This window comes from Leptonychotes weddellii, chromosome 3, assembly GCF_054177405.1.
Source record: "Leptonychotes weddellii isolate Sample4059 chromosome 3, ASM5417740v2, whole genome shotgun sequence".
NCBI lineage: Eukaryota > Metazoa > Chordata > Mammalia > Carnivora > Phocidae > Leptonychotes > Leptonychotes weddellii.
The window spans coordinates 119,311,596-119,326,820 of record NC_138371.1 but is presented as its reverse complement, the minus strand read 5'-3'; the positions used below and the strand labels follow the sequence as shown (position 1 = coordinate 119,326,820).

At 36.9% G+C, this 15,225-nt stretch overlaps 1 protein-coding gene across 1 annotated transcript in view; it reads left to right on the top strand.

Moving 5' to 3' along the window:
* Positions 1-7,022: 7,022 nt before the first annotated feature.
* The window catches only part of LOC145720629 (phosphatidylinositol 3,4,5-trisphosphate 3-phosphatase TPTE2-like), a 48,413-nt gene continuing 40,210 nt past the window's right edge, over positions 7,023-15,225 (top strand). Inside the window, exons 1-2 of the mRNA XM_081814867.1 lie at positions 7,023-7,098; positions 7,202-7,290. Of these exons, the coding sequence (XP_081670993.1) occupies positions 7,067-7,098; positions 7,202-7,290 (121 nt within the window). The 5' untranslated portion in view covers positions 7,023-7,066. The remainder of the gene's footprint in view (positions 7,099-7,201; positions 7,291-15,225) is intronic.

Here is a 15,225-nt window from a genome sequence, read left to right as displayed (position 1 = left end):
AGAAATAATAAAGATCAGAGCAGAAATCAATGAAATAGAAACCAGAAAAACAGTAGAACAGATCAACAAAACTAGGAGCTGGTTTTTTGAAAGAATTAACAAGATTGACAAACCCCTGGCCAGGCTTATCAAAAAGAAAAGAGAAAGGACCCAAATAAATAAAATCATGAATGAAAGAGGACAGATCACAACCAACATCTATTTTAAGTTTTGGGTTTGTGTTTACCATGAGGTTTATATATGGCATTCTAAGTGTACATCAGTCTATATTAAGTTGATGGTCATTTAAGTTCGAACACATTCTAAAAGAACTTTTTAAATCCTTCCTCCATGTTTTATGTATATGTTGTCATATTTTACATCTTTTTATTTATAATTTTCTTCTAATTAAGGCCTTCTCTCTTTCACTTTAAGAAGTCCCTTTAACATTTCTTGTCAGGCTAGTTGAGTGGTGATGAACTCCTTTAGCTTTTGTTAGTCTATGAAACTCTATCTCTCCTTCAATTCTAAATAAAAACCTTGCTGGGTAGAGTATTCTTGGTTGCAGGTTTTTTTCCTAGCAGCACTTTGAATATGTCATGCCACTGTCTTCTGGGCTGCAGTTTCTGCTGAAAATTCAGCTAATAACCTTATAGGGTTTCCCTTGTATGTAAATTTTTGCTTCTCTCTGGCAGCCTTTAATATTCTCTTTAACATTTGACATTTTAATTATTCTGTGTTATGGTGTGGCCCTGCTTGGGTTTGTCTTGCTTGGAACTCTGTGCTTCCTGAAACTGGATGTTACTTCTTCCCCAGGTTAGGGAAGTTTTCAGGTATTATTTCTTCAAATATATTTTCTACTCCTTTCTCTTTTCCTTCTGGGACCCCTATAATGCGAATTCTTGCTTGCTTGATATTGTCCAAGAGATTCCTTAACCTATTCGCATTTTTAAAAATTCTTTTTTCTTTTTGGTGTTCAGCTTGGGTGCTTTCCATTTCTCTGTCTTCTAGATCACTGATCTGTTCTGCATTTGCTGACCTACTGTTGATGCTATCTAGTTAATTTTTCATTTCGGTTATCATATTCTTCAACTCTGATTTGTTCCTTTTTTTTTTTTTCCATCTCTTTGTTGAAGTTATCCCTGAGGTCTTCCACTTTTATCTCCAGTCCAATGAGCATTTTTATGATCATAACTTTAAACTCTTTATCAGGCATATTGCTTATCTCTGTTTCATTTAGTCTTTTTCTGAGGTTTTTGTCTTGTTCTGTTATTTGAAGCATAGTCCTCTGTCTCCCCATTTTGCTTGATTTTCTGTATTTGTTACTATGAATTAGAGCAGCTACTTATCCTAAACTTGAAAGAATGGTCTTGTTTATGGCCATCCCCTGTGTACACTGTGTGTGCCTGGTAAATTGGAGGGGCTGGATAGAGTTGTAGCTTGTGTGATCTGTGGGTCTTGGAGCACTCCACACGGGGGCTGCCCTGGTGGGATGGCCACAGCTGAAGTGTGTCTGGGTCAGGTCATTCGCTGTCCACATAGAGAGTACCCTGGTAGGACAGCTGACCACTATCTAAGTGGAGGGGGAGCATAAACTCAATAGCCTGTCCAATCTGGAGAGATTTCTAGGAGCTTCCCCACCTAGAGTTCTAGGGCTAGATTTTTTTTTTTTTAATATCCTAGTTGCCCTTTTAAACCATGGCTTATTTTCTTGCCCCAAGGCAGATGAATCTCTTCCTGGACACTCAGTACTGTGCCTCCCCATTGTAGTTCACAGTGTCAGGGGTGGGGGTTCCCTTAATTACTGTGTCTGCCTCTCTCTTGCTGTTCTCTATGTGGTTTCTTTATCTTTTGTTATGCAGAAGCTGTTCAGTCATCCCTCAGTTCTTCAGGAGGAACTATTCTATTAATATTTGTAGATTTGGTGTGGCCTTGGAGAAGGTGAGTTTAGGGTCTTCCTACATCACTACTGTGGAATGGAATCTCAGTTTTCCTTATCAACTGCTCTATAATGACCTTACCTGGGGTATCTGGAATAACTCCTATCTGCTCCACATCTTTTCATCCTTTATTAGGCTAGCCTGGGTGTGTTCTTATGTGATGGCAAAAGGCAAGAGCTAGAGTGGAATCTTATAAGGGTTTTTGCAATTGCCTGCTTTATGTCATTCCATTGACTAAATCAATTCATGTGATAGAGCCCAATAGGGAAGTATTTGGATCATTCATGAAGTCATTCTACCTTATTCTAAGGCAGGGAAACTTTTCTATGCAAGCAAAAAAAATGACAAACAGTAACTAGTACATATTCATAGTCTTGAGACATGGGCAGTCAAAATCAATTTGTAAATGTTCAAAAAGGTCTTAAGGAGGAGAGTGTGAACCATATCTTATCTAGGGTATGCTATTTATAAGTAAGACAAGATTCTACTACTCCCTTGACAAATTTTGAAAAGTTTTCCAAACCTCTATTTAATGTGGAAACTACTTTATTGATTCCATAATGGGAGTAGTAATGGAGTAATTTGACCAGGGTCCATCGGATGGATTATGGCACTTCTGGACAGCCATCCTCAAATTACCAGAATCCAACTCTAGGGATAGATCATCTTTTGCCAGTATTACTTTTCAGTAGGTTGAGCTCAGAACTGTGAGTTAATTACAACTTGTCTAAATTGATTCATTTTTATCTGTAGATTTGGTGGTGATAAATATAAATTTAACAACACTTAATATTGGCTAGGGTGTTAAAAAGCCACAAACTTCATTTAACGTGTACGTCAAAGCAAAGATATTATTCTTGGCTTCTAGAGTGTTCTCTAGACCACTGAAGTGGTTTTTTTCAGTTCTTAACACTTATCTCCTTGGGATATTGACAAAGTTCTAATAAACCATGATCTTTTTACCATTTTTAATAAACATATTAGAAGAAGAGGTGATAAATCATCAGTTTTCATAAAATTCATGAATCATAAACCACCCCCAAATCATATCTACTATCCATATGAATTTTTACCTTCATCTTTTGCCAGAGGGCAGGCTCATGTCTGAGCTATTAGTTCAGCTACCTGGGCAGACTGAGAATTAGGCAATGGAGCTGTGTTGGTGCTTGCATGTTCAGTGATAACAACATATCCTGCACAGAGTATGCCTTTGTTGTTTTTTTGATGAAAGCCATCTACAAACTAATTTAAATTGAGTTTGACTAAAGGGTGCAAGATTCAGATATGGGCATCATTAATTCCTGAGAGAATGCTAAGTGGTCATGTGGTTCCCCTTCACTCTAAGGAGGGAATAAATTTATAGGATTAGATTTTGAACAACAGTGGATAGTAATATGTAGAGCAAACAAACAGTAAGATTTCATATGTGGTAAATTTGCTAATATAAATGTCAAGTGTTGCCTAGAAGTAGCAAGATTGGACATATGTGGAAATAAAGAAGCAAGCACTAAGGTGGAAGTGTCAACAAGTTTAGCCAGTGCTGCCACCACATGCAAGGAAAGAGGATGGACCTTCATCTCCAAATCAAGGAATATGCTAAGATGGACAATCACTTCTGGTGTAAACTATTCTGTTTAGTTAACATTTTGTGAACACACAGAAGGGGTTGGCATATTTAGGACAAAGGTGGAGGTTGTTGCAAAGAGGCTTTCAAAGAGTAGACAGCATTTTTAACTTTCACATCCCAAGAAAGAGTTTCAGGAATTGTAAACTTAAGGCTATTGAGAAAAAGGAGATCTACATTACCTACAGTCCTAAAAATCTTAGTTATCTTTTAATTTTTGACTTTGGTACAATTGCATATTCTTTATTCTGGTTGAGGACAAAAACTATCCATCTGGTCCCCAAAAATGTAGTTTCTTGGCAGAGTTGAACTTTCTTTTAGATGCTTTTTGTCTCTGTTCAGCTAATTAGTTTAAGAGAGATTTGTAGTCTTCGGGTAAGCTATATAGATCAGAAAACACAGCAGTAAGTTATCTTTGTATTGAGTCAAGGATGGACTCTTGGAGAAAATTCAAATCCTTGAGACATTTTTTTTAGACATATAAAGAAATATGAGGTGATTTTTTAAATCCCTGAAGCTTACCCATCCTGGTATATTTACATATAGAGAAATAGGAGGTGATTTTTTAAATCTCTGAAGCATAACCATCCAGGTATATTTTTTCATAAAAAAGCAAATACTGACTATCCTTAAGTGTGGGTATGCTAAAGAAGGCCGCACATAAATTAACCACTGTGAAATGTTTACTTATTGAGAGAATGAAGGGCAAGACAGTATTCTAATGGTTGTGTGATATTTCATTAGTGCTATAATCAACCTTGAATGTTGGATATTTAGGTGTCATCAATATTAATAATGCAGCATCAGAGGCTCAAAGGCATAAAGCCTTTTCTGAATAGATTTCTAGGAGTAAAACTACCTGGTATGACATGGAAAAATAGTATGACTATTTTTAGGGTTCTCAATATGTATTGCCAAATCCAAGGGATTATGTCAGCAATAAATCAAACGTTTTATTTTCATGCCATCTTTGTGAGCATTGGATTTTCTCATTTGAAAAGGAGAGGGCTAATTTCATGGGTGAAAATGGGATTTTATTGTTGTTTAGACTTCTCTATTGGTGAGGCTGAACATTTATCTATATAGGTTGTTATGCAATTAGATTTTCTCTTTTATGAATTTATTTATGTCCTAGGCCCACTTATCTATTGGCTGAGGGAGTACTATTTAAATTGTTATGAGTTACTAGTTTGTACTAGTATAACTAGTTTATAGATAATGCTAGACATAGTCCCCATTCACTCAATTTTACTGAAAATTATTCTCCCCTGTTATTTGTTTGTTGTACTGTGGCATTTTTTAAAAAGGAAATTTCAAATTTTTATAAAGTCAAAACTAAATCTGTTGATCTTCCATTGATTTGATTTCTTTAATCCAAAAGAATTGATGTTCACTTAAACTTCTTAGAGATATTTGTGGGTTTTTTATATCTGATCCCTCAATCCATCTGGACTAAAATGTGCAAAGGATCTCATGAAATCTTGATGTGTACGAGTCTATTTATTCCTCCATTCCAGACTTATGCAGACTCAGAGTATTTATCTTTTTGACTTACTATTTCCTCCTGACTATTTAATCAAGTGATCATTTTGATATCTTTTCTTTTTCTCAATATGAAGCTAGTAAACATTGCTCAGGGTACTATACCCATCAATTTTTTACAGTCATTTTGTTGTAAACAGACACATGCACATGTGTGTGAGTTTCAAATGGATAAATTTGTTGGAAATATTGTATTAGTATGGTGATTGTAACTGTATTTTAGATCACTATTTCTTATTTGAAAAGTTATGCATATATGCATATTTGTGTGTGTGTGTATATATATATACGTATATGCACATACACACATATGTATTCATTTTAGAAAACATGCAAAGATAATCCAAAAAAGTCTCCATATTGCCACCACTTAACTAAAATTTAATATAATGTGTTTATCTTTTTCTATTATGCATATATACACACACAATCATACACATTTTTGCATTATTTATTCATTTAAATATTGCATAGGTAGACTATAATATCCAGATCATTATCTAAAAAACCTATCTATTGGGGTGCCTGGGTGGCTCAGTTGAGCCTGTGATTCTTAGTTTTGGCTTAGGTCATGATCTCAGGGTTGTGAAATGGAGCCCCACATCAGGCTCCACGCTCAGGGGGAGTCTGCTGAAGATTCTCACTCCCTCTCCTCTTCCCCCTACTCATGCTCTCTCTCTCTTTTCTAAAATAAATAAATCTTTTTTAAAAATTAAAAAATATAAATAAAAACCTATCTATTCAGAAAATAGATCTAGATAAGAATCATATATTACTGTGAAATCATAATTTTCACAAATTTACTTAAGGCTAGTTAACTGTCTCTGGTAACTTTAAGCAATGTGTATTTATAGTAGAGGTTAATCAGAGTAGTCAAGCACAACATTGTGGGCTATTTGAAAACCATCAGTGGATGAGATAGGACTTGGAATGTACATACTCTTATATTCCCTAAATCTCCCCTAAAAGGTGGTAAGTGAGGGACAGTTGAATAAAAGGTAATGACCATTTTGGCTTACTCCTAAGGAATGGCTTATATATGCCATGTGGATTTATGTAAGATATGTGTCTATTTTTTCTAGGAAGTTGCACGGTTCCTAGATACCAAACATCAAGACCACTATCAAGTCTACAATCTATGCAGTATGTGCATGGCCAGATATTTTGCTACTATTGATTTAAAACAGGATGATTCAGTCTTTACATTTCATTTAATCATAAGTATTTGGTGGGTGATGGGAAGTGAGTTTAAAAATCTCTATCTTGCACTGGTTCTGTTTTGTAGGAAAAAAATATCTCAATAGTATAAATGCCCTGTGAGGGAGGCAGGAGGCTTAAGTTGAGGCATAGCCAATTTGGTTGAATCTGCTCTAGTGGTATTAGGTTTAGGAAAATACTTCTGTTTTTCCTGCCGGCTTGTGTTTTGAAGACAATTCACTAGGAGTGAGGTGTGAGGAGAGCAAAACCCAAATGAAAAAAATCCAAATAGTCAATAAACAAGGGAAAATATGCTAAAAAGCAAAACCCTGTAGAAAAGAGATTATATCCCCACTTACTACTCTGTCTGTTTTGTCTTTTCCTCTTCCTGTATATTAAACGGACATTTTCAGGAGGCAAGCATTCTGGTTGGCCACATTTACTTCTGCTCTGTCGTGTCTGTCTACCCTATGATAATATGATGAGTAGCCTGCTAGAAAATTAAAAGTAAGACTGTTAAACCCAAATAAGTTGGGTTTACGTTATGCAAGATGGACAAACCACTACTATATTTTTCAGACCCTTAATATTCTTAAAGCAGCAAGAACCAGTCAGAAAGCTCCTTTTAAAGGTGGATAAGGAATTTATAATAAAAAAGTATAACTTCTTCATAACTTTATCATTTACTATGTTTATTAGGCATAGATATATGACCTATGTATCATTTATTTTAGGTGAAGGAGCTTATGATCCTAAGTACTTCCATTATAGGGTCCAGCGAATCATGATCGATGATCACAACGTCCCCACTCTAAGGTAAGTTTTATGCCAAGATGGCTGTCAGAAGAAAGCTAAATATACTGGCCTTGATTTTTTGGATGCATTTTAATTCAACTAAAAATTTTACATTTAAAATCAGTGAGATGGTGGCATTCACCAAGGAAGTAGATAAGTGGATGGCTCAAGATGACGAAAACATCGTAGTGATTCACTGTAAGGGAGGCAAAGGTAAAAATATTTTTTTAATTTCTCTTTTTCTAAATAAATATTAATACATTAAAGTACAAGAACAAGATGCATACTGCTATTAGTATTAATGGTTGTTAAAATTTTCTTTGGCGGGGGGCACCTAGGTGGCGCAGTGGTTAAGTATCTGACTCCTGGTTTCAGCTCAGGTTGTGATCTCAGGGTCATGAGATGGAGTCCCGCACCAGGCTCTGTGCTCAGCGCAGAGTCGGCTTGAGTTTCTCTCTTCCTCTGCACCTCTGACCCCACCCTGCTCTCTCTCTCTCTCTCTCATCTCTCAAATAAATGAATAAATCTTTAAAAAAATAGTTGTTAATATTTTTTGATGTTAGCTTCAAGACTGAAAGAAGGGAAGGAAAGAGTAAGGAGGGACGGTGGAAGGTAAATACTAAAGGGAAGAAAATAGGAATGACAAAACAAAGGAAGGTTGAGCATATTTTTTCCTGTTTATTAACTACTTGAGTTTCTTCATTTTTGATTTGTCAAAATATCTATGAAATAAAAATGTCTAATTTTAAAAACTGTCAGAGCACTTTTATTTAAGATTGTTCTTAAACTTTGTGAGAACCTTTTAAAGTTAAGGAGCCAACAGCATTGCTATTGCAAAACCCAAAAATTATAGTGGAATTTTTATAGTGTACAGATACAATGAAGTTGATTTTTGTGAGGTCAAATGAAAAAAAAAAAAGTGCAAACTCATTCAATTTAAATTGAGTTAGATTTTTCTCTCATTCAGCTTTAGGCTTTTAATAATCATCTAAGCATATTTCACAGTTTTTGACCAAGAATTACATTTTTGGTGGGTTATAAAACAGTTTTTTATTGCATTCCAGGAAAACACAATACTTTACCATATATAATCGAGTAAAATCAAGTTTTAGTGTTACCTGAAAATTAGTTTCAAGTCCATGAATTAGTAGGTAGTTTCTATCTTTAGCTCTACAGGTTGAAATATTCTGGACATGCAATTTGCAATACCGTCTATAAATGAAGGCTATAGAAATGGAACCATAGGAATTGCCAGTTTTTGACTATCTTTTATTTACAAATATGGTCATTTTACATGGCTCAACCTAAAGTATTATAATCCAAGCAATTAACTTTAGTTTCCTTTTAATTAAAACTAATTCCCTGCTTGAAGGCTAACCTTCATTTCTAATTTCTTTTTTAAATTTTTTCTGAGAAGGGACTTCAATTATCCTGTATTTGCATGTCTTGCCTTGACTTTCCTTTAGGATTGTTCGGCAGGCTGGTATTCAGCCAGCTGGTATGCACCAGAGAAGCCTCTTTTTTCAAGTTTTCATTCATACTGGTTTTGCTCTCTTCTTGCTGGTTGGTGCCTGCACATTATTTTATTATTGATTTTAGGGACTACTTTAAACTGGGTGTTGTTTTTTTTAGTATAGTTGACATGCAATGTTAGAATGAAAACACTAATTTGAAAAGATCTATGCACCCCTATGTTCATTGCAGTGTTATTTATGATGGCCAAGTTGTAGAAGCAACTCAAATGTCCATCAATAGATGAATGGATGCAGGAGATGTGGGGTGTGTGTGTACATACATTTTACTCAGCCATAAAAAATGCATGCTGTTGTTTCTGTTAGTAGTTTATATTACAACTATCAACTCCTACGTGTTGTCTTTTAACTTGATTATGATTTATTTTGTCATATAGGAGTATTTATAATTTTGAATGGAGTGAAATTTATTAGTCTTTCTGTGTGTGTGTGTGTGTGTGGTTTGTGCTTTTTGTCATGTTTAAGAAATCCAGCCTGCATACTGAAGTAGTGAAGGTATTATACTTTATAAAATATTAAAGTTTTGTTTTTTACATTTAGGTCTTTAATTGGGATTTGGGGAGGGAGGTTTTTTTTCCCATATGGATATACAATTGTCCTAACACCATCTATCACAAGCTCATTTATTCCCTGTTGATTTATAATCCCTTCTCAGTCACGTACAAAGTTTTAATAGAAGTTTGAGATGGTCTCTGAGTTCTTTATGCCACACTACTGAAATTTTTTTATTTAAAAAAATTTTTATTAAAGCATAGTTGATACACAATGTTACATTAGTTTCACGTGTGCAACATAGTAATTTGACAAGTCTATACATTATATTATGCTCCCAACAAGTGTAGCTACCATCTGTCACTATGCAATGCTTTACATTATCTTCAATTACAATACCATTGACTCTGTTCCCTGTACTGTACCTTTCATCCCCTTGACTTATTCTGTAACTGGAAGCCTGTATCTCCTACTCCCCTTCACCCATTTTATCCAAAGCCTCACCTGCTTCCCTTTGGCACCAACCACTTTGCTTTCTGTATTTATATGTCTGTTTCTGCCTTTTGTTTTTTAGAATCCACATATAACTGAAATAATATGGTATTTATCTTTCTCTGACTTATTTCACTTTGCAAAGCACCCTCTAGGTCCATCCATGTTGTCACAAATGGTAAAAATCTCATCCTTTTTATGGCTAATATTCCATTGTGTGTGTGTGTATACACACACACACACATATATAGATATATATATATATATATATCACCTCTTCCTTTGATGGGGACTTGGATTACTTGCATACCTTGGCTATTGCAAATAATGCTGCAATGACCATAGGGGTGCATATATTTTTTTAATTAGTGTTTTCATGTTCTTTCGGTAAATGCCAAGTAACAAAATTACTGGATCACATGGTAATTTTACTTTTAAGGAACCTACAGAATTTTGAGGAATTCTGAGGAATCTCCATACTGTTTCATTTTGGTTTTTCTCCATGTATTTCTTGATTCCTCTTTGATTTTTGGTTGACCCATTCATTGTTTAGTAGCATGTTATTTAACTTCCATGTATTTGTGCTCTTTCCAGATTTCTTCTTGTAGTCGATTTTTAGTTTCAAAACATGGTCAGAAAAGATGCATGCTATGACTTCAGTCTTTTAAAATTTATTGAGACTTGTTTTGTGGCCTACCATGAGATCTATCCAGAGAATGTTCCATGTGCACTTGAAAATAATGTGTTTTCCACTGTTTTAGGGTAGAATGTTCTAAATATATCTGTTAGATCCATCTGGTCCAATGTGTCCAAAGCCATTCTTCCCTTCCTGATTTTCTGTTTGGATTATCTGTCCATTGATGTAAGTGGGGTGGTAAAGTCCCCTCCTATTATTGATATAACTATTGATTACTTTCTTTATGTTTGTTATTAACTGCTTTATGTATTTGGGTGCTCCCATGTTGGATGCATAAATATTTACAATTGTTCTATCTTCGTGTTGGATTTTTCCCTTTATGATTATGTAGTGCCCTTCTTTGTCTCTTGTTACAGTTTTTGTTTTAAAGGCTATTTTGTCCAATATAATTATTGCTACCCCAGCTTTCTTTTCACTTCCATTTGCATGATAAATGCTTTTCTGTCCCTTCACTTTCTTTTTTCTTGTTTTGAGGAATAAATTTTATAATTGTACATAAAGTGCATAGTAGTATACTTAGTAAGTTCTTCACATATTGTAGTTGTGTGTGTTTTTTAATCACTTATCCACCTGGATCTTCTTTCCATAATATTTTTTTTGTATGCATGCAGAAAAATTTTAGTGATTTTTTATTTGATTTTTCATTTAAAGTCAATTAATTAACATATAATGTATTATTGGTTTCAGAGGTAGAGATCAGTGATTCATCAGTCTTATATAATACCCAGTGCTCATTACATCATGTGCCCTCCTTAATGTCTATCACCCAGTTACCCCATCCCCCACCTCGCTCCCCTCCAGCAACCCTCATTTTGTTTCCTATGATAAAAAAAAAAAAGAGTCTCTTATGGTTTGTCTCCCTCTCTGGTTTCATCTTGTTTTATTTTTTCCTCTCTTCTCCTATGATCCCCCGTCTTATTTAACAATATTTGTTCTTCCAATCCATGAGTATGGAATGTTTTTCCATTTCTTTGTGTCTTCCTCAATTTCTTTCATGACTGTTCTGTAGTTTTTAGAGTACAGATCCTTTGCCTCTTTGGTGAGGTTTATTCCTAGGTATCTTATGGTTTGAGAGGCAATTGTAAATGGGATCAACTCCTTAATTTCTTTCTTCTGTCTCATTGTTCGTGTATAGAATTGCAACTGATTTCTGTGCATTGATTTTATATCCTGCCACATTGCTGAATTCCTGTATGAGTTCTAGCAATTTTGGGGTAGAGTCTTTTGGGTTTTTCACATAGAGTATCATGTCATATGCAAAGAATGAGAGTTTGACTTCTTCTTTGCTGATTCGGATGCCTTTGATTTCTTTTTGTTGTCTGATTGCTGAGGGTAGGACTTCTAGTACTATGTTGAACAGCAGTGGTGATAGTGGCACTATCCCTGCTGTGTTCCTGATCTTAGGGGAAAAGCTCTCAGTTTTTCTCCATTGAGAATGATGTTCAATGTGGGATTTTTGTAGATGGCTTTTATTATACTGAGGTATGTTCCCTCTATCCCTATACTCTGAAGAGGTTTAATCAAGAAAGGATGCTGTACTTTATCAAATGCTTTTTCTGCATTTATTGAGAGGATCATATGGTTCTTGTCCTTTCTTTTATTAATGTAGTATATCACATTGATTGATTTGCGGATGTTGAACCAACCTTGCAGCCCATGAATAAATCCTACTTGGTCATGGTATTGCCCTAGCGCTGGAGTTTTGCAGTTCTCATTGATAGGTGAACTTGGTCTTGGCTGGATGTTCTTGCTGATCTTCTAGGGGAGGGGCTTGTTGCTTAGATTCTCAAGTGTCTTTGCCCCAGGGATTGCTAGGGGGCCAGGCTAAATAATCTGCTCCAGTTTGCTCTTTATGGCTTTTGTTCCCTCAAGGCTCTCTGCAGCTTTAGAGGATGAGAATGAAAATGGCAGCCTCCCAATCTCCAGCCCAGAGCCAAGAGCTCATGGCCCCACCACTCAGTGCACCCTCAGGGAAAAGCAGTCAATCACTCCTGTCTCCCTGGCCTCTGTCTGCACTCCATGTTCACCCAGCCCGTGACTGAGCATTTCTATCTCAGGCATAGGACGCTGTTTTGAGTCTCCAAACCTTGCAGATTCCTGTGGCTCACACCTGTGCCACTCCTCCCAGGGTTTCACTGATTCTGCCACATCTTGGCCCCCTGCTCAGAGAGCAGTCACTGGACCATCCCTCTATTGGTGGTTTATGGCGATTCCGGGGCTGAGAGTCCACTCCTGGGCTTGCTGATTGCAGCCAACTTCCCCGCTCTGATGCCTGGGAGCTCTGTGGCACTCAGGCTCCCCCGGTCTTCCTGTGACCCCGAGGGTCCTGAGACCTCACTGTCCCACCTAGAGTTCCGCCCCCACTTAGCCACTTGAGTCCCTTTCAGGCCAGGGTGTCCCTCACCAGAGCAGACTTCTGAAAGTTCTGATTTTGCACTCTGCTGCTATATCACTTTCTGGTTGATGGCTGACGGAGGCTCCCCCCACCCACGGTTTATCTTCCCATCTATTGCCTCGGATTCACTTCTCTGTACATTCTACCTTGCAGAAAGTGGTTGCTTTTCTGTTTGTAGAGTTGCAGCTGTTCTTTTTTTAGATCTCTGGTTGAGTTCCCAGATGTTCAGAATGATTTGATAGCTATCTAACTGAATTCCTGGGACCAGATGAAACTAAGGTCTCCTACTCCTCCGCCATCTTGGACTCCTCCCCATCCCTTTACTTTCATTGTGCATATGTTTTTAGTTCTGACGTGAGTCTCTTGTAAGTGGTACCTAGATGGGCCTTGCTTTTTTATCCATTTTGTCACCCTATGTCTTTTGATTAGAGCATTTAGTCCATTTAAATTGAAAGTAATTATTGATAGATGTGTATTTATTGCCGTTTTGTTACTTGGGGTTTTTTTTGTTGGTTGTTTTTGAAGTTCTCTTTTCCCTTATTCTGTTACTCTCTTCTCTCATGGTTAGTTTGCTTGCTTTAGCGATATACTTGGATTCCTTTCTCTTTATTTTTTGCATATCTGTTATTGGTTTTTGATTTGTGGTTATCATTATATTCATATATAACATTTTATGCATATAGCAGTCTATATTAAGTTTATGGTCACTTAAGTTTGTCATTCTAAAAGCACTAAATTTTTACTCCTCTCCCCTCCCATGGTTTAGGTACACTGTATCATACTCTACATTCTTTTATTTTGGGAATCCTTTGAGTGATTTTTATAGATGCACTTATTTTTTACTGCTTTTGTGCTTCCCACTTTTCTTACTCTTACTTATGGTCTTTCCTTTCCACTCAAAGAGTACCCTTTAGCATTTCTTGTAGGGCTGGCTTACTGGTCACGAATTCCTTTATCTTTTATTTGTCTGGAAAACTCTTCATCTCTCCTTCTAGTCTGAATGATAGCCTTACTGGATAGAGTATTCTTGGCTGTGGGTCTTTTCCTTCCAGCACTTTAAATATATCATGCCACTCTCTTCTGTCCTGCAACATTTCTGCTGAAAAACCAGCTGATATTTGCGGGGGGGGGGGGGTTCCCTTGTATGTAACTGTTTCCTTTTTTCTTGCTGCTTTTAAAATTCTCTCTTTATCACTACTTTTTGCCATTTTAATTATTGTATATCTTGGTATGGATATCGTTGGATTGAGTTTGTTGGGGGTTCTCTGTGCCTCCTGGACCTGGATTTCTGTGTCCTTTTCAGAATCGGGGAATTTCTCAGCTATTATTTCGTCAAATTTTCTGCCCCCTTTTCTCTCTTCTTTCTGGCATCCCTATAATGTGAATGTTATTATGCTTGATGGTATTGCTGAGTTCCCTTAATATACTCTCATTTTTTAACTAGTCCTTTTTCTTCATTCTGTTCAGCTTGATTGCTTTCCATTACTCAGTCCTCCAGGTTGCTGATCCATTCTTCTGCTTCCTCTAGTATATTATTTATTCCATCTAATGTATTTTTAATTTCAGTTATTGAGTTCCTCATCTCTGGTTAGTTCTTTTTTATGTTCCTATCTCTTTGTTGAGGGTCTCACTGAGTTCCTACACTCTGTTCTCAAGTCCAGTATCTTTATGGCCATTACTTTAAATTTTCTATTGGACATGTTACTTATCTCTGTTTCATTTAGCTCTCTTGCTGTCATTTTGTCCTGTTCTTTCATTTGGGACATATTCTTCTGTCTCTTCTTCTTATCTGTCTGTTTCTATGTGTTAAGAAAGTCATCTATGTCTCTTGCTCTTGAAAGTAGTGGCCTTATGAAGAAGAGGTCCTGTAGTACCCTGAAGTGCTATGTCCCCTATTTACCAGAACCTGGTACTTCAGGGGTGTCTCCCATGTGTGTTGTGTGTGCCCTATCGTTGTGTCTTTGCCACTTTTTCCTTCAGTCCAGTCATCTACAAGTCATCTTTGCCTGTTGTGGGCAGATTTGGGTCCCTGTGTTGTTAGTGGGCCTGTCTGGAGCCTCCTTGGACTTGATTTTAGTCAGACCAGGCATTGACCAGAGATGCAGTGGCACCAAACTGCAGGCACTTACCCTGTGTTTTCCCCTGAAAAGCTTTTATTGGTGGACAGTACTAAAAGTCAGACCCCTTGTCTGCCCCCATCCCACTGCTGGGGCTAAGTCAAACTGCTGGTGTATGGGGTCTGCTTTCCCTCTCTCTGGGGCAGGAGTCACTTTGGAGTGGTGCTGGCCCCTGTCAGGGCTGCTTGCCCACTGCCATGGCTGTGGCACAACTTTGTTTTAAGTTTGTTTAGTTTTTTTTTTTCTTAAGATTTCATTTATTTCAGAGGGGCAGGGGAGAGAGCTCAAGCATGAATGAGGGGAGGAGGAGACGGAGAAGCAGACTCCCTGCTGAGCAGAGAGCCTGATGCCTGATGCAGGGCTTGATCCCAGGACCCTGGGATCATGACCTGAGCCGAAGGCAGACGCTTAACTGACTGAGGC